The 27,018-nt window shown below is 34.4% G+C and overlaps 1 protein-coding gene across 3 annotated transcripts; it reads left to right on the forward strand.

The window, feature by feature from the left end:
- Positions 1–1,990: 1,990 nt before the first annotated feature.
- On the forward strand, positions 1,991–25,576 carry rxfp2b (relaxin family peptide receptor 2b). Of its 3 annotated transcripts, none has more exons than XM_051130292.1 (18): positions 1,991–2,350; positions 5,321–5,458; positions 6,518–6,595; positions 6,939–7,044; positions 9,355–9,426; positions 12,567–12,638; positions 12,876–12,947; positions 15,215–15,286; positions 15,560–15,634; positions 17,310–17,381; positions 18,150–18,221; positions 18,320–18,391; positions 18,778–18,849; positions 19,162–19,233; positions 20,680–20,909; positions 21,814–22,224; positions 23,966–24,184; positions 24,271–25,576. In XM_051130292.1, exons 1-18 carry the CDS (start codon positions 2,233–2,235, stop codon positions 24,531–24,533), a joined length of 2,286 nt encoding a protein of 761 aa, XP_050986249.1. In that variant the 5' UTR covers positions 1,991–2,232; the 3' UTR covers positions 24,534–25,576. The 3 variants fall into 3 exon arrangements, with proteins under 3 accessions (XP_050986249.1, XP_050986250.1, XP_050986251.1); XM_051130293.1 differs by having other exon boundaries at positions 5,324–5,458; XM_051130294.1 differs by lacking the exon at positions 5,321–5,458.
- Positions 25,577–27,018: the final 1,442 nt, after the last annotated feature.

The raw sequence follows: 27,018 nt of genomic DNA on the forward strand, positions 1-27,018 counted from the left end.
GTCGTCATGTATAATTTATTTTTTTTTTCTTACAGATGAATGCAAGCGAAGTTATATTAGAAAATATCCTGGCTTTTCCAAGCTTAATAATGGAAGTGAATGGGTGTTGAGATTTTGAAGTCCAATAAAGTACATCCATCCCTCATAAATAAAGCAAATCAATGTGTTTTTCTAAGAAAGATATGCTTATTTAAAAATTTTCAAACCGTAATCTAGCTTCTGCTAACTGTCGTATGTGCATTCACGAGAGAGTGGCATTCCAGCGGATGGTGTAGGACATAGGCTAATGCAGAAGTGCAGAGGAGAGAGGAAAACAAAACACTGGTCACAAATTAGAAGTACAAAATAAGGATTTGTAAAGAAAAATATCAGAGAATTTCAATACAAACCAAGAGGAGACTGGTTTTCCTTTGATAAAATGCTTCGTAAACTAAACTTTGTTCTCAGAGCTTACGCTGCACTGTAAAAAACAGTTTGTTGAGTCAACTTAAAATAATTTGTAACCTGGCTGCCTTAAAATTTTAAGTTCAGTCGACTCAAAAAAAGTTTATTCAACTTGAAATGTTAAATTATATTAAGTGACAACTTAGATATTTGAGTTGAATCGACTTAAAATTTTAAGGCAGCTGGGTTACTTACCCATCTGTTAAGTTTAGCAAACACAAATATCTAAGTTGTTACTTAGTAAAACTTAACATTTCAAGTTGAATAAACTTATTTTAGTTGACTGAACTTAAAATTTTAGGGCAGCAGGGTAACAAATTATTTTTAGTTGACTCAACAAATTGTGTTTTTTATTTTTTACAGTGTAGTCTACGTTGTGTGCTAGAACGCCACTCTCTCATGAAAGCACGTACGACAGTTGTACTGTATCCACCTTATTCTTTAATGCGGAGGTAAGGCTATGCGCAGGGTTGCCAAGTTTTACAACAAAACCTGCCTAATTTCCACTCAAAAACTAGGGGGGGATAAAATACACATTTTTTTGTCGGGGTTACCTTGATAAATTCGCATTTCAGTGGCTAAATACCTGCAGACATCAAAAACAACCCGCGGTAACAGCGTTAAGGTAAGTGCACACCGAGTCCGAAATTTTCATATGCATTTTTTCTGTTTTTTGCCATATTTGTCATCCTTTCCTATCAAAATGCTTGCTACAGATGTGAAAACGCAGAAAATCAAACCTGATCCAAATTTTTTATGACGGCCGAAAGTTTCGGAGGCAGTGTGTAAACGTGATTGACACAATGTGAAGTCGTATTTATTTTTTTATCGACACGAAACATTTCAGTCGTAAATTTCTGACTCAGCGTGCAGTGACCTTTAAAGTAGCCCAATTCCGCAGGAAAACCACGGACTTGGCAGCACTGGCTATGCCTGAGACTTTTGGTTCATTATCTGTTATTGGAAATTAACGACAAGAATAACTATGTGCAGTAAACGGTAAAACAGTTTGGATACAAACCAGATTCATAATTAAGATAATACATTAAAATAATACCATAAGACAGCAATTTGCAATATCAAGCAGCAAAACGAGCCGTTTTGTACAGCTAAAAATAGCGTGGTAAGACCGGAAGCCAAACTCGTAACATTTAAAAATGGCCGCGCCCGTTCTTACGCGAAGAAAACAGTAAATTGGTTAACGTAAAATGAAATATATTTAAATAATATTAGTTAATAATATGGCTATTTGCATAAACAAGGTCACGGTGTGAAACTATCTTAAATGGCAGTCTGACCGCTTGGCCAACAGACATTCAAGTTTTACTTTTCATATTTAAATTAGACCAACCTACGTTTTTACGCATTTTGCTTAAAAGTTACGACCAGACTTAAAGAAAAAAGATGATTTTTGGTAAGTATGTAAACTGGCCACAGGTTCCATAGCAACCATAATAGAAGAGGATGCGTCTGACGCACAGCTCTCTCTCTCTCACTCTCTCTCTCACTCTCTCTCTCTCTCTCTCCGGCTTGACAAACTTTTGCATTAGCTTTAAGATGTGACTGGTTTCCACCTGTATTGCCCTAAACTCACTCTACGATGCCATACAGATTCTGTTATGCTCCTGAATTGCGCGGGAACCTTATGTTTGTGCGTTTATCCACACAATAACGCGCTCTAGTTTTACAACCTAGTTACAACCTTCATTTGATGGAAGCTGATACAGATACCTGGATTTTTTTTCTTAGCTCAGTGTTTGGATAAAATGTAATTACACTCATGTGGGCATGTACGACTGGCACGACGCCACAATGAGATCGGTTCAGTCTGCTGCTGTTACGGTTTTTACATCGGATTTACATTTGGTGTGGATATTGTTCACTATATCGATAACTACAATCAAAGGTAAGAAATGATCAACTTCAGTAAAGCAAAGCTGGGTTATTGTAGGAAAAAAATTGTTTTCTGTATTCAGGAAAAGATTTTCATAATCTTCTTCCTTGGGGGAAAAAGGATTAACCTAACCTGCTTGATGTTATATATTATTAATGTTAAATATAGGCTACATTCTATATTACTGCATTATAAATATCTTATTCATGGCTATTCTTGATTCATTTAACCAAATTTGTGACCCTGGACCACAAAACCACTCATAAGTAGCAGGGGTATATTTGTAGCAATAACCAAAAATACATTGTATGGGTCACAATTATATATATTTTTTTCTTTTATGCCATAACTCAGCAGGATATTAAGTAAAGATCATGTTCCATTAAGATATTTTGTAAATTTCCTACCTTAAATATATCAAAATGTAATCTTTGATTAGTAATATGCATTGCTGAGAACTTAATCTGGACATCTTTAAAGGCAATTTTCTCAGTATTTAGATTTTTTTGCACCTTCAGATTTTTGATTTTCAAATAGCTGTATTTCAGCCAAATACTGTCTTATCCATAACAAACCTTACATCAAAGGATGTAATGACTGGTTTTGTGGTCCAGGGTCACATTTTATAAAGACCACGACCTTTATATAAAACGTGACCTTATCAAATCCAGCCATATTCATGTGACATTTGTAAGTGGTGCCAGAATTACTTGCGGAGAGAAGTTCGCTGTATTTTTTAAGCCACTTTATTTAATTACCGGTCAGGTTGAAACTTAAGTTAAATGGCTGGAAACAAAATTGTTATAACGATAAAGCATTTTGACAGGGCAGCTAAATATTCCTTCAGTGCTAAAAATTGTAAACTGTGGCGCAGTAAAACATCTAACACCTGAGGCGTGAAAACTGAAATGAAAAATTTAGGATTCAAGAGGTTTTATAAGGTCATGTTTTATAAACCTTGTTTCAATAGTGGTTCTGGCTCTTGAGGACCAGATGTATTTCAATCTATTCTGCATGACCAGAGACAGGTCAAGGGCTTAGGTTTGACTTAATTGCATCAAAAAGCAATTGAATTAGATTATGAATACCAAATTTGATTTGAAGTTTTGAATCAAATAGGGTTTGTAAGAGACGAATAGTCTTCATCAGTCAATAATATGAAATACAGGATCACAGTCCACGTGCATAGATATTTGTATAAAAACTCTTCTTGTCAGTATTGCTGTAATTGAGGCGTTTCCAGTATGCTCTTGAGAAACAGACAGCTACAGTATCCAAATACACTCTTAAAAGTAAGGTTCTTTATTGTCACAAACAAACTTTGCATTCCGCAAAATGTTCTTTGTACTCCAAATGTTCTTAATTAATAAAATGTGCTTCTAACTAGGACAAATGGTTCTTTAAGAAACCAAAATATGACTCTGGACCACAAAACCAGTCATAACGGTCAATTTTTTTGAAAGCTAAAAGCTAAATAAATAAGCTTTCCATTGATGTATGGTTTGGTAGGATATGACAATATTTGCCAAGATACAACTATTTGAAAATGTGGTATCTGAGGGTGCAAAAAAATCTAAATATTGAGAAAATCGCCTTTAAAGTTGTCCAAATAAAAATCTTAGCAGTGCATATTACTAATAAAAAATTAAGTTTTGATATATTTACAGTAGTACATTTACAAAATATCTTAATGGAACATGATCTTTACTTAATATCCTGCTGATTTTTGGCATAAAAAAAAAAACGATCATTTTGACCCATACAATATTGTTGGCTATTGCTACAAATATACCCGTGCTACTTACCACTCGCGGTCCAGGGTCACAAATGGTTCTTGACTTTTAAAAATAAAGGTTTCTTGGAAATATTGGTTTCCAAGAAGAACCTTTAACATCTATGGAACCTTTCCATTTCTTCTTCCATGTCTTCTAAGCACTGTTTACTGAAAGGCTTTTTGGGGGAACCCAGAATGGTTCTTCATCCTTTTGGAATCTTTATTTTCAAGAGCTGACACGAGAAGAAGGGATTTCCTCAAAATGTTGGTGAATAAACGTCCAACCAAACCAAAACCAGATATATTTGATTCTGCTTATACAATGAGGAGTCTATACTGATACTGACTTGGGCTCAATAGTGAAAAATCCCTGAAAAAGAAAGCACAAGCTGTTGTCTTTTTTCTGCAATTTGCTTCTTTCACAGATGGCGTGTCTTGAACATGTAGTTCTCATTGAAGACATTCCAAGACACGTACTGGAAAGACAGTACATGACATGTTACAGAGGTCAAAGACAATTCACCCTCATTATTCATTATATCTATATCATTTTTTAAATTCACTTTTGACTTTAAGAATCATAAGATGAATTCTAATTCTCTTTATGGTTTGATATGTCTTTCCTCACCACTTTACTTTCTTCTCCCTTACCACGGTGCACCTCAGTGCTGTATCACTGTACAAACTAATTTGCATTACAGATTTGCACTGATTTGTGGACTTTGCTCATATGAATATTCCTGCCTAATGTTCTTTTCTCTAAAGCATGTGCCACCACATACGGAGGAGTAAGTCTTTATCATCTAACACTCGAAGGAAATGGGTTTATTTTTGACATAATCTGCACAGTTGGTCTCTTTTCTCAAGGCATTTGGATGCGTGTTTATAGAAAATTGTTACAGAGTGCTTATCATTCATGTTTGTACTAAATCCTTAAAAGCCTCTGTATCCTTTGTGAACTGAAATATCATTATAGTATAGTGTTGACATTACGTAAATGTAAAGGTGGATGTATAATCGCATAACACATGATCAAGGTCTTGGGAGGAAATTACTGTGTAAATACCAACTGGGTATTTACATCTGAAAGACACCTTGATTATTTCACTGCATATTAAGCTTATCTTTTAGCTTTAAAAGTAGATGCTCTATAAAGAAGCATAAGCAGCTGTTTTTTTTAAGCGTGCTCTTGTATACTGTCCCGACAGCAGGTCTGGAGAGCAGGCCATCGGAGGACTGTCCACTGGGTCACTTTCCATGTGGCAATATGAGCATCTGTCTGCCACAGGTTCTGCACTGTAATGGCCAAAACGACTGTGCCAACGGAGCTGACGAGGACAACTGTGGTCAGAACTGCTTATAAATCTCACATGTAGCTTATTTATATTTACTGCATCATTTCTGATTGATATGTAACATGATGATGAATATACATAGAGGCTAGTTGTGATGCAGAGATGTCACAAGAGCTATATCTCAGTAACTATAATATATCATTCAATTTTTTTTTTTTTTTTTTGAAAAGAGTTTCAAACACATTTCAAACTCTGAAATTACTAGTTCAAATTCTTGAATTAGTCTTAAATGTCTTAAAAATGACATTTTTGTGACTTTTACCTTCAAAACTTAAAATAAAAAACAAACAAGTATCGATTAATCACGATTAATCGCATTCAAAATAAGTTTGTTTACATAACGTGTGTGTACTGTATGTTTTTACGTATATAGAAATACACATACATACATGTATATGTAAGGAAAAAATATATATAAACATTGTATTGGTCAAAACTATACATTTTTCTTTTATGCCAAAAATCATTTTGCATGAAGATATTTCATGATAGATCATGTTCCATGAAGATATTTTGTAAATTTCCTACCTTAAATATATCAAAACTTCATTTGGACAACTTTAAGGGCGATTTTCTCAATATTTAGATTTTTTCGCACCCTCAGATTTCAGATTTTCAAATAGTTGTCCTGTTCTAACAAACCATACATCAATGGAAAGTTTATTTATTTATTTATTTATTTTTTAATTGACCCTTATGACTGGTTTTGTGGTCCAGGGTCACATTTATTATGCAAACATAAACTTTTACTTTGGTTTCGATTAATTGCGAATAATCTTGATTAATTGATGTGACAGCCCTAAAATATAACTGAAAAAGCTCAAATGTATTCATGACCATTTTTGTTGGCCAAAACACTATTTTGCTCATTCATTAATTTTGTGTTTCAGAATTCATAAATGAGCAGATAGGTGCTTGTAATAGTAAAATTTAATGGCAGAAATGTTTATATTTATATTAACATAATTGTGTGTATGTGTGTGTTTTTGTGTGAATGTGTGTGCTTGTCTCCTGTTGACCTCTATGTCATCCACGTCCATCTCTTTGAAGGAGATAACAGTGGATGGGCAGACCTCTTCGACCGGACTTTTAAAAGGGTTTACCCACAAGATCTTGCTACAGACTGCCGTAAAAATACACCTAATCCCGTCATTACCTCTGCTGTCTCAGAAACACAATTTAGACAGTCCAGGTCTAGACAGTTCGAAAACTGCTTGTATTAGTAGAGTCTTTACCTAATATATCAAATGTCACTTGCAATGTAAGTTTATATTTAAGTTACAAGTTCAAGTGTATCATTTATTTAAAATTTTAGAACACTTGCAACAAAGTAAAACAATGCAGTATAGTTAATTTTTAACTAAACCTCCAGTACGTAGGTTTGGCAGTTTGCATTGCCAAAACTATAGAATCTGAATGTGTGTGTTCCTGTGTGTGTATGTGTGTGTCTCTTTTCTGTCCTGCCTTGCAGAAGTGGAGCAGTACCCTGATCGGTGCCAATGCATTAACACTGAGATCCACTGTGTGGATGTCAGCTTGAGATCCATTCCACAGGTGTCATCGAATGTAACCTCCCTGTATGCAGCTTTCCAATGCAAATTAGTTTTGTCAGCATGCAGTTTATGAATTATAAATGTATAATTGCTAAAATTCTGGGCTGAGGGTTTGATTCCAATTAAAAGTGACCACGTAAAAAATTCCAGGGATGTTTAGCACTGCTTTTTTGGGGCAGTCTGAATTATAATGTAATGGTCTTGGTCTTGCTTTATTTTGCACTTATAAATGCTTAATTTTTTCTTTCAACATGAAAATGTCAAATGGGTAACGTAAAATGTGTAAGCCTATTTCTGCCACAGAATAAAATTGTGCCTTTTTTCTCTCAATTCGGAGAAAAAAGAAAGTCTGTGAGGTATGAACTCACAGTTCTTAGGAGAAATGTTTGAATTGTGAGATATGCTCACAACTGTGAGGAAGAAGTCAGAATTGTGAGATAAAAAGTTGCAATTACCTTTTTAATTTTTTATTTTGTGGCCAAAAAAATAGTATTGTGACATGTAAACTCAGAATTTAAAGAAAAAATATCTGAATAGCGAGGAGAAAAAGTCAGAATTTTAAGATAAAAAAAAAATATTCTTAAAGCTGTTCTGGAAAGTATATTTAGGAAAACTGGAAAGCATGTTTAGGCTGGAGTTTGTAAATCTACAAGTAAAAAATATTTAATCAGTTTTTGATGCCACAATATGTAAATGAGAACATTCACCTGGGGTTTGCAAATTATATGGTTGAACAATTTACCTTTAGTGTGCAAAATGTTGCTTTAGACAAATGCTTTGGCTAAATAATTTAGTAGCAGTATATGCTGAAAAGTATGGAAGCCCGTTTCCGCCACTGAATTAAAAAAAAAAAAAAGTTATTTTGAGTTTATATCACACAATTCTGTGATAAAACGTCACAATTGCGAGATGTAAACTCACAATTCTGATTTAAAAGTCTGAATTGTAAGTTTGTTTCGCAATTCTGACTTTATTTCTCAGAATTTCAAGTTTATTTCTCAGAAATGTGAGTTTATGTCTCTCAGTTCTGACTCTTGTGAATTTATATGATGCAATTCTGTGAAAAAAAAGTCACAATTGTGAGATATAAACTTGCAATTCTGAGAAAAAAATGTCCAAATTGTAAGTTTATGTCTTGCAATTCTGACTGTTTCTCAGAATTGCAAGTTTATTTCTCAGAATTGTGAGTTTGTCTCTCAGTTCTGACTCTTGTAAGTTTATATGACGCAATTCTGTGAAAAAAGTAACAGTTGCGAGATATAAACTCACAATTCTGAGAAAAAAAATCAGAATTGTAAGTTTATGTCCTGCAATTCTGAATGTATTTCTCAGAATTGCAAGTTTATTTCTCAGAATTGTGAGTTTATGTCTCTTAATTCTGACTCGTGTGTGTTTATGACACAATTATGTGAAAAAAAGTCACAACTGCGAGATATAAACTCACAATTCTGAGAAGAAAAGTCTGAATTTTAAGTTTATCTCTCACAATTCTCACTTTATGTCTCAGAATTGCAAGTTTATTTCTCAGAATTGTGAGTTTATGTCTCTTAATTCTGACTCTTCTGAGTTTATATGACACAATTATGTGAAAAAAATCACAATTGCGAGATATGAACTCACAATTCTGAGAAAAAAAAGTCAGAATTGTACGTTTATGTCTCGCAATTCTGATTATTTCTCAGAATTACAAGTTTATTTCTCAGAATTGCCAGTTTGTCTCTCAGTTCTGACTCTTGTAAGTTGATATGACGCAATTCTGTGAAAAAAGTAACAGTTGCGAGATATAAACTCACAATTCTGAGAAAAAAGTCAGAATTGTAAGTTTACATCCTGCAATTCTGAATTTATTTCTCCTAATTGCAAATTCATCTTATAATTGCAAATTTATTTCTCAAAATTGCGAGTTTGTCTCTTAATTCTGCCTCTTGTAAGTTTATATGACGCAATTCTGAGAAAGTAGTCACAATTGTAAGTTTATGTCTCGCAATTCTCACTTTATTTCTTAGAATTGCGAGTTTATGTCTCTCAATTCTGACTCTTGTGAGTTGTGAGTTTATATCACGCAACTTTGAAAAAAAAAAGTCACAATTGCGAGATACAAACTCACTATTCTGGAAAGTCAAAATGGTGAGTTAAAAAGTCGCAATTACCTTTATTATGTTTTATTCAGTGGCGGAAATGGGCTTACATAAAATAGAAATACAGTCCAACACTATTTTTTTGGTCTTATTTTAGTTTTGAGGGTGATTTTTGTTTTTCTTATTATTTTCTTCATTTTAATACACAAATGTAACACTTTTGAGTGTTTAACTGGCATGTTTTACTTTTGGGCAGTTCATTGAAGAGCAACAAGATTCACGTGTTACCCAACGAGGCTTTCATCAAATACATAAAGCTACAGAGGCTGTAAGTATGAATAAGCATTTCTTCTGATCCAGACGAGCTCCTCTTTATAATTTCTGTCACATAAATTCTAATTGATTTCATAAAACCTTTCCAAGATAAATGGTGTAACTTTGGTATGCATTGACCTTAAGAAGATGCTTTAGTAAAGCCACAAATCAACTCGGGGGCTTGTATAATGGAGCTGTCAACCTGTACAGCTAATCCCACGTTTATGTGGCACAAAAACAATTGGTTCCTGCATGGAGCTGATTAAAGTTTATGATCAGCTTTCTGCTGAATCCACTGAAGTTTTTATGATGAGGCCATGGTCACCTTCATTTAAACTGAGCTTGCTGCCGCTTGTTAATCTCAGTATTGGCAGGTTGCTTTACAGTTTGCCATTAAACCTTGGATTCTATGTGATGCTCTTCGGTGATTAACGAGCCAATTAAAGAACTAGCAGATCTGCTTTCTAGTACAAGCTGATATGGACAGGAATAAGGCAACAAGCACTTACAGTGTGTTATTCATTTCAAACAAACACCAGCATCACACCAGTGAAGAGTGATGCTAATTGACGTGACAGTTTGTCCTTTTCACAAGATATTTTTCTGAAAGAATAAATAAGTCATTTTTAAAATATTAGTGCAGTTTTGCCCCCCCCTTTAGAAAGTTTGAATGGAATACTTTTTTTTTAAAGGGATAGTTCACCCAAAAATGAAAATTCTGTCATTAATTACTCTCCCTCATGTCATTCCAAACCCGTAAGACCTTCATTCATCTTTGGAAATTGTTCAATAAAGTTGTTATTTTTGTTTTCTTTGCGCACAAAAAGTATTCTCGTAGCTTCATAAAATTATCGTTAAACCATTGGTGTCATATGGACTATTTTTATTAATTTCCTTACTACAAACTGTAATATTTAAAATAACTTTTTTCTGACCTCACATATTTTAAAATGTAACTTACTCAGCCGCAATTACATCTTAAGAAATCATTATAATATGCTGATTTATAATGATTATCAATGGTGAAAGCAATTGTATGAAACTGCTTAATATTTTGTGAAAACTGAAATACTTTTTTCAAAATTATTTGTTAAAGATAAATGTTCAAATGAACAGCATTTGTTCGAAATAGATTTTTTTTTTGCAACATTTAAAAAATCTGCTGTCACTTTTGATCACTTAAATGTGTCCTTGCTTTTATAAATGTATGTTAAAAAAACTACATTTTTCAAATGTTTACTACATTTTTTAAATTATAGTTTTAAAAAAGGAAGTGGATATGCAATACCAGGTCATTGCCTGCCAAGTCATTAACATTTTTATAAATACACCAAACTGAAAGTGCTGCTCTAAATAGATAGTGATTTATATTGTTCATGAATGAATGTTTAAATTCTTTTAAAGCCAACAAAGTTATGCAAACTATGCTGTTTTTTTTTTTTTTTTTTTTTTTTTTTCTTTCCGCCCCAGCAGTGGAAAACATTTGACATTAAGATTAATTAAAAAATAATTTTGTCTGTCTGATCGTTAAATAGACAAGCTGGACTTTTCAATGGGTTGAAGGAATAAAAATGTCCAAAATTGTCATCCAAGATGTTCAATTCTTTCTTCAGTCAAAAAAAAAAAGTTTTTGAGGAAAACATTTCAAAGTGGACTTCAATGGGTTGAAGGTCCAAAATTGCCAAGGAATAAAGGGTCTTATCTTATCTAGCAAAACGATCGGTCAAAAAAGTATATTCTTTTAACCACAAATGCTCATCTTGCACTAGCTCTGCATAATCGTAATCACATTTAAAAAGTCGCGCACGATTAGTTATTCGTCTGTGTTCTTTGGTTCAAAAAGGTGGGGTAGGGCGAAAAACTCCTCCAACTTTAAAATCATCCAACATTTTTGTAAAGGGCGATTGACTTTCTTTGCACAATCGCTTTGTAAACACTGGCTCGGTACTTTCGCCTACTTCACGCGTGCGTGATTACGTAATGTGTGAGGTCAGTCTAGTGCAAGACGAGCATTTGTGGTTAAAAAGTATATAAATTAGTATTTTTTGGAGGAAAATGGCTGATCGTTTTGCTAGATAAGACCCTTATTGCTCGGCTGGGATCTTGTAGAGTCTGTTGAAGCTCCATTGAAACCGCAATTTGGACCTTCAACCTGTTGCCAACCATTGAAGTCCACTATATGGAGAAAAATCCTGGAAAGTTTTCCTCAAAAACCTTAATTGCTTTTCAACAGAAGAAAGAAAGACATAAACATCTTTGATGACATGGGGTTGAGTAAATTATCCGAAATCGTTTTGTTTTGAAAGTGAGTTAATACTTTAAATCAAACATTAGAAGTCATTCATTGTGTGTTTTTAGTATTTTTTTCCGTGTCAAAAAGAAAAGCTAGTTTCACTGTCTCAGAAATGGCACTGAGAGTAGAGTTTATCCATTAAAGAAGTTTGTAGCTCCACTTCAATGTTTAGATTCTTTTTCATATAGATTAATTAATCCTCCTCCTCATGAAAATCGATTTCATGAATAATTATGAATGGCTCACTCCTAATGTTTTCATAATTCAAAGCCGTTATTAAATATTTAATGTGGTAACCCTGAAATCACCTTATTTTCTGTCAGAGTGAAAACACAATGTACTGCTGCAGTAACGAGGATGCCCACATACCGCAGGATGTGTGAAACAGTCCTGAGGCATTCATTTTAGCTGGTTAAGCACCTCTAATAGTCAAATATTTATTCATACTTAGATGAATGTTTGGTCGGGTACATTTGGCTTTGGATACAGTACTTCAGATGCTCAAAGTATGGCATGACTATGAGAACCACAGACAAAATAACTGAGGTTCATGTGGTCTGTTTGGTGCTAGGCTATGACTCTGTTACATGCCTATGCAAAAATCTTCAGTATGATACAAGGGTGGTGTGGGTGGTTTCAGAGCAAGGTGCTCTGAAAAGCATGTTGCTTTGTGGTTTCTTGATAGGTGTTATGTGTGGTTGTTTTTCGATTGGTTTCTAGTTCAAGTCAAAAAGTCTATATAATAATAATAGTGACATTTTAGTCTGTAGATATGGCTTGGGTCCTGATATTTTATCAGTTTTGTAAACCTGTTAAACACAACCGATGCTTGTTGATGATTCTTTTCTGCTCACCCTCAGGTTTCTCCAGGATAATTGCATCAGTACTGTTTCCATTCAAGCTTTTAGTGGACTATATAAGCTGCAAAAACTGTAAGTGCCTTTTTTTAACAAAATATTTTTTGTTAGTGTTAAAACACCCCACAAATATATTCTGAGAAAAGCTTAATCCACACTGATAGCATGATGGCTTGGCCTCATATGTCAAGCACTGGATTTGAAATGAGTTCAGACAGTGTTCCTGACCCTTAACTAAAACAGTATATGGGAAGATGTAGAAAAAGAAAAAGCATGAATGAGTGATTATATTTGCTCGATCTTGTGTTGTAGATCTTTGAGCCAGAACTGCATTTCCCTGCTTTCTCCTGGAGTGTTCAGTGATCTTCATAAACTCAAGTGGCTGTGAGTATAAGCATCAACACTTCAACAAGCTGTAAATACTGTTTTTATATGAAAGTCAAGATGATGACATTAGTCATATAGCCTATATTATATCTATAACAACAGTAGACGTCTGTTCTTAAATGTACACTTTGTGCATTTTGTGCAAAATGCATATCAAATCTTTTGATCAAGAATAAAACCTAAACGATTAGATTAAAAAAATTCATAGTATATGCTACCATTCAAAAGTTTGTGGTTGGTGAAATATTTTAAATGTTTTTGAAATCTCTTATGCTCACCAAATCTGCATTTATTTGATCAAAAATATATTAAAAACAGAAATATTGTGAAATAGGATTACAATGTAAAATAACTGTTTTCTAAAAAGTAATTTATTCTGGTGATGGCAAAGCTGAATTTTCAGTCTTTGATCCTTCAGAAATCATTTTTAGTATGTTGATTTAGGGTTCAAGTCAGCATATTTTTGTTAGGATGGCCAAGGATTAGCAATCTCCACATAAAGCTGGTCAGGCTGACCAAACCACAAGTCGTAGAATCTTAAAACTTGGAGGGATGGTAGTCCTCACACCATTTACAACAAACTGACATGTCAAACTGTCACCAAGGCTCGCACCATTCGGACTGACCGGGGCGCTACAGCAAGCAAAGTACTAAATCGCTCATAACTATTAAACGGTTCGCTGCAGGCTGAAGTGTCTTTTGGCGTTGGCAAAATTTTCAGGCATTATGCATTTTTTGCAATAACATACTTTTGCGCAGTAGTTCTAGGTTTTTCGCCCGACTGAAACCAAACCAGTGCAGAAAAGTTGAACTTTTGCAAAGGGACACCAAAACATTTGAAAGGGGCAAGGCCACTTTTACTGACAAGGCTATAAATTTTGAAGGAAATGAGATATCTCATTACTCACAATGCATATGTAAGAGTTGAATCTGAGGTCACATGAAAGAGTTGCAGAGCTTGGCCATGTCCTATCGACATGAAAATTGGTACACACAGTCTTGCTTCAAAGTGCCACAAGTGTCTATGAGGACATTTGTGAATCTCAAAAAACATTGTACCTTTTGAGCACCTATTAAATGAGCTTAACGCAGTTTGATCGGAATGAAACTCGGTGGGCCTGTTCGATTCACGTTCCTAAAGATCTGTGAGAAATTTGAAAGAAATCAGCCACTGTGGGGCAATATCGCAATTTTCAAGAGCATAAATAATTGTCTGTTGTGTGGTTTTTCACACATACGCACGATATTAGTATCATACGATAGATCTTTTTATTTCGAACAACTTTGCCTCTAGAACCACTGCTGTCAATCAAATCCATTGCTGAATGATTGAAAAAATATGTAAAACTTTTGCAAACTAGTCCTAGGTTTTTCGTCCAATCTGGAAAAAAACACTGCAGTGCAGTTCTCAAGAACTCTGTAGGTCAATAATTATCAAAAAAAATGTTGAAATTTATCCTTTACAAAGGGTCGTTTAGAAAAGGGACCTGTCCAAAAATGCCCAAAAACTCATAAAGTCTATACGAAAACTTCATGAAACCTGGTGAGCACATGCGACAGGTGATTTTAAACAAGCATGCAAAGTTTTATGGAGATCGAACTACAGCTGGCACTACAACAGTTATAAACATTTAAAAAAAAAAAAAAAAAAAAAAAACGTATTTCTGTGGCACCTGCATTTGCCAAAAATGCGTTTTAAATAATTGATTTAGGTGGTTAGAGGTTTACTGAATATTATACAATAGCTTTTTTCATATGCGCTTAAATGTCTTCAAGCGCTTGAACCCCGCTAATTGCTGCTTGCTATATTTAATATTGAAAATAGTTGCATAATGTTTTATTTAAAATGATGGTAACACTTTATAATAGGTAACACTTACTCACTATTAACTACGACTTTTCCCTCAATAAATTCCCAATTTGCTGCTTATTAATAGTTAGTAAGGTAGTTGTTAAGTTTAGGTATTGGGTAGGATTAGGGATGTAGAATAAGGTCATGTAGAATAAGGCATTAATGTGTGCTTAATTAGTACTAATACATGGCTAATATTCTAGTAATATGCATGCAAATAAGCAACTAGTTAAGAGAACGTACAATAAAGTGTTACCCCAAACTTTTGAACAGTAGCGTAGCTGTACTAAATCCACGGGTTGTGGTGAATTTAGGAAAGGCAGCAAAACTCATCCAAAACCAGTCCATTAATTTGGTTGGTAACTTAAGGACATTTTTGCAGGTTTTTGAAGTGTTATTTCATCCTATTTAGGATTTTGGATGACAATCCCATAACAGCAATTACAGCCAACACATTTACTGGCCTAAGTTCCCTCTTCTTCTTGTAAGTCTTCATCAATCTTCATTTATGAAGTGTTGAACGTGCTCATTTCCTTCTTTTGTTTAAACAAATCCTACTATTTGTATCTAAAGTGCTGTTCTTCAGAATTAATGTCTTTTATAATTCCAAACGAGTTGATTCAGTCACCAAAAATATTGCTCGGAAAACTATAATGTTTACATTGGAACTATTACTTGTTACATTGGAACAAGTCTGTGAACTGTAGTTGTTTGTATGAAGTGTCTGCTGACAGGTTATGATGTTCTGGCTGTACAGGTCAATGGTGAACACCTCTCTAGAACAGCTTCCACCCACCAGACTCTGCATCCATATGCCCTTTCTCAGCTGGCTGTAAGTATCCGCTTCTCTGCTACTTAATATAAATGTCACAACCTGATTTTGTATTCAGCTGAGTTAGGAAGATGCTGGCAGTATGCAGCGGGGCAGCTCGGGTTTGGGAACAGAGCTACGATATACTGGTATACTCAGAAACCACCTGCTATTCTTTACTCATCAAAAATTGATATCTCACAAGACATTAGAGGTACCCACTGTGTTTGAGCTGATTAAACAATTGAGCTGATTAAAGATGTACTATGAAACATTGTGAACTGGTTTCATGGCAAAAAACTCTGGTATTTAAAATCTGGTATTTATTTAGGTAATTTCATATATATATATATATATATATATATATATATACAGTGAAAATATCAGTAAAATATTAGTGATAGTTGTTCATGAGTCCCTTGTTTGTCCTGAGCAGTTAAACTGAAAGCTGAAAATCCTTCTGGTCCCACAAATTCTTTGGTTTTCCAGCGTTTTTGTGTACTTGAACCTTTTCCAACAATGACTGTATGATTTTGGGATCCATCTTTTCACACTGAAGACAACTAAGGGGCTCATATGCAACAATTACAGAAGATTCAAATGTTCACTGATGCTTTAGAAGGAAAATCAATGCATTAAGAGCCGGGGGGTGAAAACTTCTTATCTGAAGATCAGAGTAAGTTTAACTTATTTTGTCTACTGGGAAACATGTATCTTCCGTAGCTTCTGAAGGGCAGTACTAAATGAAAAAATATTATATTTAGACGAAATAAGAAAAATGTACATATTCTTTTCAAAAGTTTACACCCCTGGCTCTTGATGCATTGTTTTTCTTCTGAAGCATCAGTGAACATTTGAATCTTCTGTAATAGTTGCATATGAGTCGCTCAGTTGTCCGCAGTGTGAAAAGATGGATCTCAAAATCATACAGTCATTGTTGGAAAGGGTTCAAATACACAAAAACACTGGAAAACCAAAGAATCTGTGGGACCCAAAGGACTTTTCTAAAGAACAGTAGGCAGTTTAACTGTTTAAGTACTTATAAATAATTCAGGTAAAAGCACAATATTAAGAATCAAGTATATGTAAACTTTTGGTAATATTCTCTTGTGGACTATATGTAAACGTGAAATATCTTATTCAGGTCAGTACTAAATAAACAATGCATGCATGAGGTATGATCCCTCTTATTTTGGTAAAATAATTAACGTTTTGCAGATTCTGCAAGGTGTGTGTAAACTTTTTACATATAATGTACATCTTTAGCATTTCTTTTTGCATTACTATTAGATTTTTGGCTGTTTTCAGATTGCACACTGCACCATTAGATTTTTGGCTATTTTCAGATTGCACACTGGTTTGAATGCTACCAGGGGCTCATCCTTCTTTATACCATCTCTGTAGTACAAGAACAGTATGTTCTCAGTTGCTAATGCACTGTTATTCTCTCTTTGGCCATGGTGTCCGTCAGCGACAGCCAAGAGCAACAGAATGATTTGGATTTCACTGATGTGTGGACGTGTTTCTATGAGTAACACCAAATCATCTTAGACCTTCAGCTGTCATGTTATCTTTTAATATTATGTATATATGAAATACATGTCCTTTTGCCTGTATTTACTTAAAAGTTGAATAGCATTTTTATTTGCATTATGAATGTTTACTCATCAATAAACGTTGACATGTTCTTTTAAAGGGATTTCGAGGGGAATCAGATTCAAACTTTGGGCTTGTCGACTTTACTCGGTTGTGAACATCTGACTGTGCTGTGAGTGGTAATATTATTAGTATATTTTTATTAGTATATTAATATTTTTTAGTTGAAGCTAATTATACCATCTGTATGGTAGGCTTTAAAGGGATAGTTCACTGAAAATTTTAAATTCTGTCTTTACTCTACCCTCATGTCATTTCAAACCTGTAAGACCTTTGTTCATCTTCACACAAATTAAGATATTTTTGATGAAATCTGGGAACTTTCTGACCCTGCATAGACAGCAACACAACTGACAAGTTCAAGGCCCAGAAAGGTAGTAAGGACATTGTTAAAATATTCAATTTGACGTCAGTGGTTAAACCTTAATTTTCGGAAGCTACAACAATACTTTTTGTGCACAAAGAAAACAGAAATAACAGCTTTATTCAACATTCCTTCTCTTTCCATGTCAGTCTTTTGGGAACCACAGCTTTAGTTTTATAGTTTTTTTTATAGTTTTTTATTTCACTTTTAGTTTGAGCTATTTTAGTACTTAAAAGAAAATGAAAAATATTGTCTTGGCAACTAGCGGAACTAGCTGAAGTGCAAGCATTTTTTTTGGCAGTGAACTACAATAACCCTAATTGTTGCAAGTAAGAAAAATGAAACTAAATCTCTCCCCCTGCTTGAAAATCAGTTTAGGTTCTTTCTGAGCTCCAGCTGATAACAGATGGTTGTAAAAATGGAAACGATTATAGAGAGCAGATTGAGAAGTACCAAATCAGAACCCCCTTGATTCGCTTTATGATCTTCAGTTTTCTCATCCTTGCTGTCTTCTAGGTCGTTGAGAGCCAATCTCATCAAGAGTCTGCCAGAGAACACCTTCCAGTCTCTGCGCATGATGGGAGACCTGTAAGTGAAACATTGCTGTGAATGAGTGTGAATAGAAACCAAAGAGATTACTTAGTTATTAGTGAGTTTAATTTGACATGTCCTCTTCGCTTTTGCAGGGATCTGTCCAGCAACTTGATAAAGGAACTTCCAATCAGTATATTCAAGGATTTACCCTCATTGCAGATTCTGTGAGTAATAGTGATCAGATGAATAAAACTATTTGAATTTAGAATGATTTCTGAAGGATCATGTGACCAGAGTAATGATGCTGTAAATGTAGCTTTGATCACAGAAAAAAATACATTTTAAAATATTGAATATAAACAGTTGAAAACAGTTATTTTAAATAGTAAAAATATTTCAAAATTTTACTGTTTTTACTGTACTTTGGATCAAATAAATGCAGGCTTGGTGAGTCTTTAAAAAAACATTAAAAACCTTACTGTTCAAAAACTTTTGACTGGTAGTGCATATATCTAATTGTGCTGCTGTCTGTAAGTACACTTCATTATTACGTATAGTTTTTGCATTGAGTTTCACTACAAAATGACCTGCTGTGTTTTCTCATTTGTAGGAATCTGTCCCAAAACCCTCTGGACCACATCCACCCAGGCCAATTTAACCACCTAATTCAGCTCCAGTCTCTGTAAGTAACAGCATTATCTGAGTTTTAATGAGATTTCCAACAATAAATGTTAAAAAAAAATGTAATATGCTGTAGTGACCACACAACAAAGGTAGGTTTCCAAATGAAATGAGTCTCAGATGGAGTTGAGTTAGTGTTTGTGGGCTTGTTTCGGGCTGCAGCGCAGATTGACGATAAAACAAACAAACAAACAGCAGACCAGGCTGTGTTCCAGAATCGGAAATTCTAGTAATCACTGAGGCTCAGAGTTTGTGGACGGTGAGCGGATGGAGGTCAGCGGAATAACCGAAAGCTTGAATACTTTTTCTGCAGTGGCCTGGAGGGAGTGGAGATCCCAAATATCCAGACAAACATGTTCCGCCCCATGGATAACCTCTCCTACATGTGAATATCCCATTCTGCTTTCAATTAGTTTGAATATATAATTAGTTCTCCATTGTGAGGTGACACACTCACACAAAAGTTTTTGAACAGTAAGATTTTTAATGTTTTTTAAAGAAGTCTCTTCTGCTCACCAAGTCTGCATTTATTTGATATTATTAAATATTTTTACTATTTAAAATAACTGTTTTCTATTTAAATATATTTTAAAAATGTAATTTATTCCTGTGATCAAAGCTTAATTTTCAGCATCATTACTCCAGTCTTCAGTGTCACATGATCCTTCAAAAATCATTCTAATATGCTGATTTGCTGTTTAGGAAACATGTATTATTGCTATTATAATAATAATAATTATTGATATTATCAATATCATCAATATTTAAAACAGTTGAGTACATTAAGTACAAGATCAGCATATATATATAGAAATTAATACTTTTATTTAGCAAGGATGCTTTAAATTGATCAAAACTGATGATAAAGACATATTACAATATTATAATATTACAATATTTCTATTTCAGATAAATACTGTTCTTCTGAACTTTCTATTTATCAAAGAAACCTGAAAAAAATTCTATTCAGCTGTTTTCAACATAATAATAATAATAATAATAAATGTTTTTTGAGCAGCAAATCAGAATATTAGAATGATTTCTAAAGGATCATGTGAATGGAGTAATGATGCTAAAAATTGAACTTTGAAATCACAGTATAAACTACATTTTAAAATATATTCAAATAGAAAAGAGTTATTTTAAATAGTAAAAATATTTCAAAATTTTACTGCATTTGCTGTGCTTCGGAACAAATAAATTCAGGCTTGGTGAGCAGAAGAGACTTCTTTAAAATACATTAAAAATCTTACTGTTCAAAAACTTTTGACTAGCAGTGTATATTTGTGTGCTATTATGTGCTAGTTTTACACATTTTTAAATACCATGTATCATAAAATTAGTTATTTTTAAAAGAAAAATATAACAAATATTTTTATTAAATTTTATTAAATTATTAAATAATAATATCATATTTTAAACAGCAGTTTTTTTCTGGTCCTCAAATCTGATTGGCTGAAAGGACTGCAATATTTTAGTTTCACTGTTTATATCACTCTGTTTGCTGTATTTCTCATAGCAAGTGTTATGACAGACGCCCATTTCCATTATAATTTTATAAATATTACTGTTTTTGTGTCACAGAATGTAGTTTTAAGAGTTTTTAGGCGAGAACGTACTTGTTTAGACTTCAAATATGCAGCTACCTGTGCGATATTGCTCATATATAATATAATATAAAATAAAAAATAAATAAATTGAAATATATAAAATAATATTATAATAATAATATTTATTATATAATAAAAATAGCTTAAATTAAATAACTGAAGTATTAATTAAATATTCATTTTAAAATATACATTTATTATTCACATATGTTTTTTCTCAGATATTTCAAGAAGTTCCAGTACTGCTCCTACGCCCCACATGTCCGAAAGTGTAAACCGAACTCAGACGGTCTCTCGTCTTTTGAAGATCTGCTTGCTAATGTGGTTCTTCGTGTGTCGGTGTGGGTCATGGCTTTTATAACCTGCTTTGGAAACCTCTTTGTCATCGGGATGCGGACGGTACTGCGGGCTGAGAACAACCTGCATGCTCTCTGCATCAAGGTTTTGTGCTGTGAGTACCAGAGGTATACATTTTACCTACACCCACATTATACTAAACGCTGAATATGCTTTTAAGCATGCGGCTAAGTCTTTAAAGAGATCAGGGTTAATAACACCACAGGGCACATAGATCTGTTTTTAGAGTTGATTTTTTTTACTATAATTGGCTGACTGTTATGAAACAATTGTGATGCAAGCAAAAGCAGCTGGCAGCTAGCCGTTTTCTAGGGCAGCAAGCTCTCAAATTATAAGTGTTCCTGTACCCATCATGTCCTCTCAATCAATTATGTTGATGATTACATATAGCAAGTCTTTTTTATCTTACAAATGATGTGTATTTTTGTCCCACCCCGTGTGCTTTTAGCAATCAGATACATGTGACAGCAGTTGACAATATTATTTAGCTTTGGACGAGCATGTCTGAGATATCTGAAAACCATTTTCTCCAGGTCCTCTTGCTGTCAGTCGCCTTTAACCAAAGAGTCCCACTGTTGACAGTCTCCCGCCTGACATTCAGCTTGAAAGGCTGTCGTGATTGGACAGGAAATCTATAACCTTGTAACAATTCTATTCACACAGGATTCGCTCTCTATTACAATCACATTCAGTAATCAATTCTAACTCTTGTTGGAGTTCTTGAGCTGGTGCCATTAATCAATGCACCCTGTTTGGCATGGGAAACACTTCCATTTGAACCTGCAGTGTCATTAGCACATGTGCTTCTGTCACGTACCTGTGCTGTGCCTCGTAAAAATTGATTTCTGGCCTGGTTGTGATTTGTCTTTTAAAAATAACATTTTGTATGTGCATAGCTCTAACATTCTGGCGCAAGACCAAACTTGTTCATTAATGAGTTCTGCTACTGGCATCCAGTGAGTAATAGCTATTTACCACGATGCATCATTTGTCCCTAGGTGCAGATTGCCTGATGGGGGTCTATCTGTTTTTCGTGGGGGTTTTTGATGTGAAGTTCCGTGGCGAGTACAACAAGAATGCTAAACTGTGGATGGACAGCATGGAGTGTCGTATCATCGGCTTCCTGGCCATGTTGTCCTCTGAGGTTTCCGTCATGCTGCTCACTTATTTGACCATGGAGAAGTTCCTGGTCATTGTGTTTCCTTTCAGCCACTTGCGACCGAGCAAGTGCCAAACATTCATCGTTTTGACCTCTATATGGCTGCTGGGTATCTCTATAGCTGCAGTGCCTCTGCTTAATGAGGAGATGTTTGGGAATTATTACGGACACAATGGAGTGTGTTTCCCTCTTCACTCTGAACGACTGGAAAAGCCTGCTGCAAAGGGATATTCCACTGGAATTTTCCTTGGTGAGTTCTGAAAAATATTTATGTAGTTATGAAGATTAAAGGAGTCGTATAATAGATTTTCTTGACTTTATGAAATAAAAAAGAGCTACTCCAATGTCAGATACTCCTGATACTCAGATCCCCTCGCCAGTACATAAAAAACATTTATTACAATAAAACTAAGCTGCAAAAAATGGGATGTCACATCCTCAAGCTTATTAACATATGACTAAGTGGACTGATTTAATGGACTGTTATGCTACTGTTCAAAGGTACTGTTTAAGATCGGTTTAATTTTTAATGTTTTTAAAGAAGTCTCTTCTGCTCACAAAGCCTGCATTTTTATTAATCCAAAGTACAGCAAAAACTGTAAAATTTTGAAATATTTTTACTATTTAAAATATCTGTTTTCTATTTGAATATATTTTTAAATGTTATTTATTCCTGTGATTTCAAAACTGAACTTTTTAGCATCATTACTCCAGTCACATGATCCTTCAGAAATAATTCTAACATTCTGATTTTCTGTTACATTTTTTATGATTATTATGTTAAAGCTTGTGGGCTTTTTTAGGTTTCTTTGATGAATAGAAAGTTCAGAAGAACAGCATTTATCTTAAATAGAAATCTTATGAAACATTATAAATGTCTTTATTATCACTTTTGATCAATTTAAAGCATCCTTGCTATATATATATATAAAAAAATATATAATAACTGTTTCTTAAACAGCAAATCAGCATATTATAATAACTTCAGAAGGATCATGTGACACTAAAGACTGGAGTAATGCTAAACATTAAAAAAATAGATTTGATCACAGGAATAAATTACATTTTAAAATATATTCAACCAGAAAGCAGTTATTTTAGATATTTAAAAAAATCACTATATTACTGCTTTTGCTGTATTTTGGATCAAATAAATGCAGACTTGGTGAGCAGAAGAGACTTAAAAAAAAACAAAAAAACATTTAAAATCTTACTGTTCAAAAACTTTTGACTGGTAGTGTATATTTACAAATATTCGTGGGATGGCAAATCTGAATTTTCAGTAGCATTAGTCCAGTCTTCAGTGTCAAATGATCCTTCAGAAATCATTCTAATATGCTGATTTGCTCCTCAACAAACTTTTCCTATTATTATCAATGTGAAAGATGTGCAATATATATTATTTTTGTGTAAACTGGCATTTTTTCAGCATTGTTTGATGAATAGTAAGTTCAAAAGAACTAAAATAGAAATCTTTTGTAACTTAAAATGTCTTTACTGACACTTAATATCATTTTAATGCATCACTGCTGGATAAAATTATTTTAAAATCTTGCTAATACAATTTTTTTTTAAATGTCACATATTCTTAATGATATAATTTGTAAAAATCACCTGTCAGGGTCAGAAACAGAGTGGGATATGATGTGTAAAACTAAATTAGAGCTGTTTTTGATGCACGAAACTAACAAATGTGGACAAAAGTGTGGAATATGGCTCCTTTACAACAGTTAAATGTTGTCTAAGCTTCAATATTCTGAAGAATATCTGTCTTGTATTTGTGCCACATATTGTTAATTGCTACTGATGACAGTCGTTTATTCATGACACCAACCATACTGAACTGATGAAAGCTATTTTCCAGCACATTAAGCCGTACGCTCAGCAGCACACTTAAGAAACCTCTCAGTCACAGTGCAGAGATGGCCTTGACCTGTTTTCATTATACCTTATGCTGTTGTTCAATCAGAGATTTATGTATATGCTTGTAGGACTTAACTTGGTGGCCTTCCTCATCATTGTCGTCTCCTACTCCAGCATGTTTTACTCCATCTATAAGACAGGCATCAATGCCACAGAGCTGCGTGGACAGCTGCACAGGGATGTGGCAATGGCACATCGATTTTTCTTCATCGTGTTCTCTGACGCCCTCTGCTGGATTCCCATATTCCTGGTCAAAATCCTCTCCCTGCTAGAAGTTGAGATACCAGGTTAGTTGGTCCTAAAGTTACATGAAACAAACAATGCACTATATATTCACTAAAGGAAAATATCTTATATTTTATGTCTCTCTCAGGAACAATCACATCTTGGGTGGTGATCTTCATCCTCCCCATCAACAGTGCCTTGAATCCCATCCTATACACATTAACCACCAGTTTCTTCAGAGAGCAGGTTGAACTTTTATGGTGCCATTGGCAAAGACAGCCAAGACTCAAACAGGACCGCAAGAGCCTCACCAGCTCTGTTATCTACACGGACCCCTCAAGGTCTTCTTTCTACCATCGCAGCTACAACCCACAGACATCTATCTTAGACATAGATGGCAGGTATAGATGAAAATGTTCTATATTATGGACATTGCATTTGTCTGTAGTGGATCTACAGTTTTCAGAGTGCTGGAGCACTTAAAGACGATGCCCTGGTTGAGCCTCTGTGCTGGTGAAGAGGCAGAATCATGGACCGCAGTCAGATGCTATAATGAAGGCCTATGTTAGATGATGTATCTAAAGATAATATGGTTGGACAGTAATAAAAAAGCATTAAGAGTAAACATAAAGAGCAAGATATCCTGACACTGCTCTCGCCGTAAGGATTTTAAAATGGCCGAATCTGGTATAGCCTTGCTTTTCAGTAGGTTTTCTGACCTGTTTTTTCGTGAGTTGTGTTTTGACAGAGGATTGGTTGACTTTTAAACTGTGCAACAGCCAACAGTGGGCATATATTTGTATTTTGCATATGTATATGCTGTATTTTGCATATGTACAGAGGGTTTGCACTTACGTCACGATTTGGTCAGTTACACGGATACGTGGCCATATTGGCGATTCTTAAAGTAAACAACAGCATGGATTGCATGGTTGTTCTGCTAATTTAAGATGTCTAAACCACAGAAAAAATGGGTGGAAGCTGCTAAATCATACAGAGAAAGACTAATAGGTTTTAAAGATACTAACGAACAGTATTAATTAAGATATTAGCTTAATATTTCACCTACTTGACCAGAAATGATAAGAACAAACACAAATGTTGTCACGATTCTTGCCCTGGAAATCCCGGTTCAGTTTGGCCAAGCACAAACGCTCTTTGTTTCTCAGTTTTTAACACTTTTCTACTTGATTTGTTATAACTTTTGGCAGTCTATAATAATTCAAATGTTTTTCCAGTCCGACCGATTAGTACAGCCCAAAACATGTCAATAATTGAGCATTTTCAGCAGCAATAATCTGCAAAATATGCGAATTTTGTTCGGTTCAATTGCATTGTTTACATTAAGTTCCGCCAATATGGCCGAAACACGAGGCGTCGTAAAAACACTCTATATGCTAAGTTATTCTTTTTTATAGTGTATATGTGTGTTATATGTCTAAAAAATAAAGATAAATCCCAACAAATGTTTCATGTTGTTTTTCTGGAACAAAAATATTAATTTTGAATTCCTATTTGTTTCTGCTTAGTAAAAAATACTACAGTTTTACTTGGAGTAGCAAGTACACAAAATGGAGCTGGACTTAATTACATCCTACATTTATTCAATCATGACATTCCTCAGCAAGCCATAATAAACATTGTATTAATCACGAATATCTACTCGACGACCATCTTGCTCACGCCACCGGAAGCTGTTCACCGTGACGCAAGTACAGCTCTTATCTCTTTAAACAGGGAAACTTCTGAAACCGTTTGTTAATGTTACGTTTACATACAATATTTCAACTAAGGAATGAACTGACAACAACTGTTGTGAGGAAACTTCTACTTTAGCTTCTCTAGGACATGTGCATGGAAGAGTAAACAAACAGATGCGTCGACGCACAAAAAAACAGAACTCTGGTCTACTTAATTTTAGTCGGTCGATAGCAGAGATATATTTTTGTATGACAACCGCTCATTTCACGATTGTTCATGGCAACATATCCTATTTTCCTGGTATCGCTCAACGATTTCGCTTTTTCATACCAACGAGAACAGGTAAGTGGCGCCATCTTGTGAGTCAAAACGATTACTACTACGGACTGCAGCTGTTTGAAGGCCTCGGATTACATAAACACAACATACACACACAAACAGGTATTCCTATCGTTATGGGGACATTATATAGCCATAATGTTTCATAACTGTATTTTCTATCCCCACCCTACCTACCCTAAACCTACGCCTCACAGAAAACTTTATGCACTTTTAGATTTTCCAGACACTTAATTCTGCATGATTTATAAGCTTGTTTCCACATGGGAACATAAAAATGTCCCCACAAGGTCAGAATTATCTGGTTTTACTATACTTGTGGGGACATTTGGTCCCCATAACGTAGTGAATAGCACACACACACACAAACAAACTCTTCTAAAAACCGCTCAGATGAACACGAATCTGGTAAGAAACGCTAAAATGTTTAATGAGAATTTTAAAAATTAAAAATAACTGTATTAAATGTTATTTAACTAGTCCAAATTTAAACAAGTTACAGTTATTTATAGTAATTAATGTTCGTTGCTTTGCAAATATGTTGTGACGTACGTCACTGTAATAAAAATATTTACACTGAAATCAATATTTACGTTAGCTGAGTAGTCAGCTAGTCATAATATCAAAATATGTGTTTATTTTCTACATTTAACGGCTGACTGGACATAATAATCCATTATTTAACACAGCTTATAACTGTTTAATTTCATCTTCATGGTTGTCCTAACTGTTTGACAAGCAGAAAATTCATAGCCAACTTGTACCACGCTACTTTGAGGGCACGAATGGGAGGGGCTTAACAGATGGGAGGAGCTTGCGTCTTCTCGCTACTTGTTTGATTGACAGTCGTAACGAG

This window comes from Labeo rohita, chromosome 15 (genome assembly GCF_022985175.1).
Source record: "Labeo rohita strain BAU-BD-2019 chromosome 15, IGBB_LRoh.1.0, whole genome shotgun sequence".
Lineage (NCBI taxonomy): Eukaryota > Metazoa > Chordata > Actinopteri > Cypriniformes > Cyprinidae > Labeo > Labeo rohita.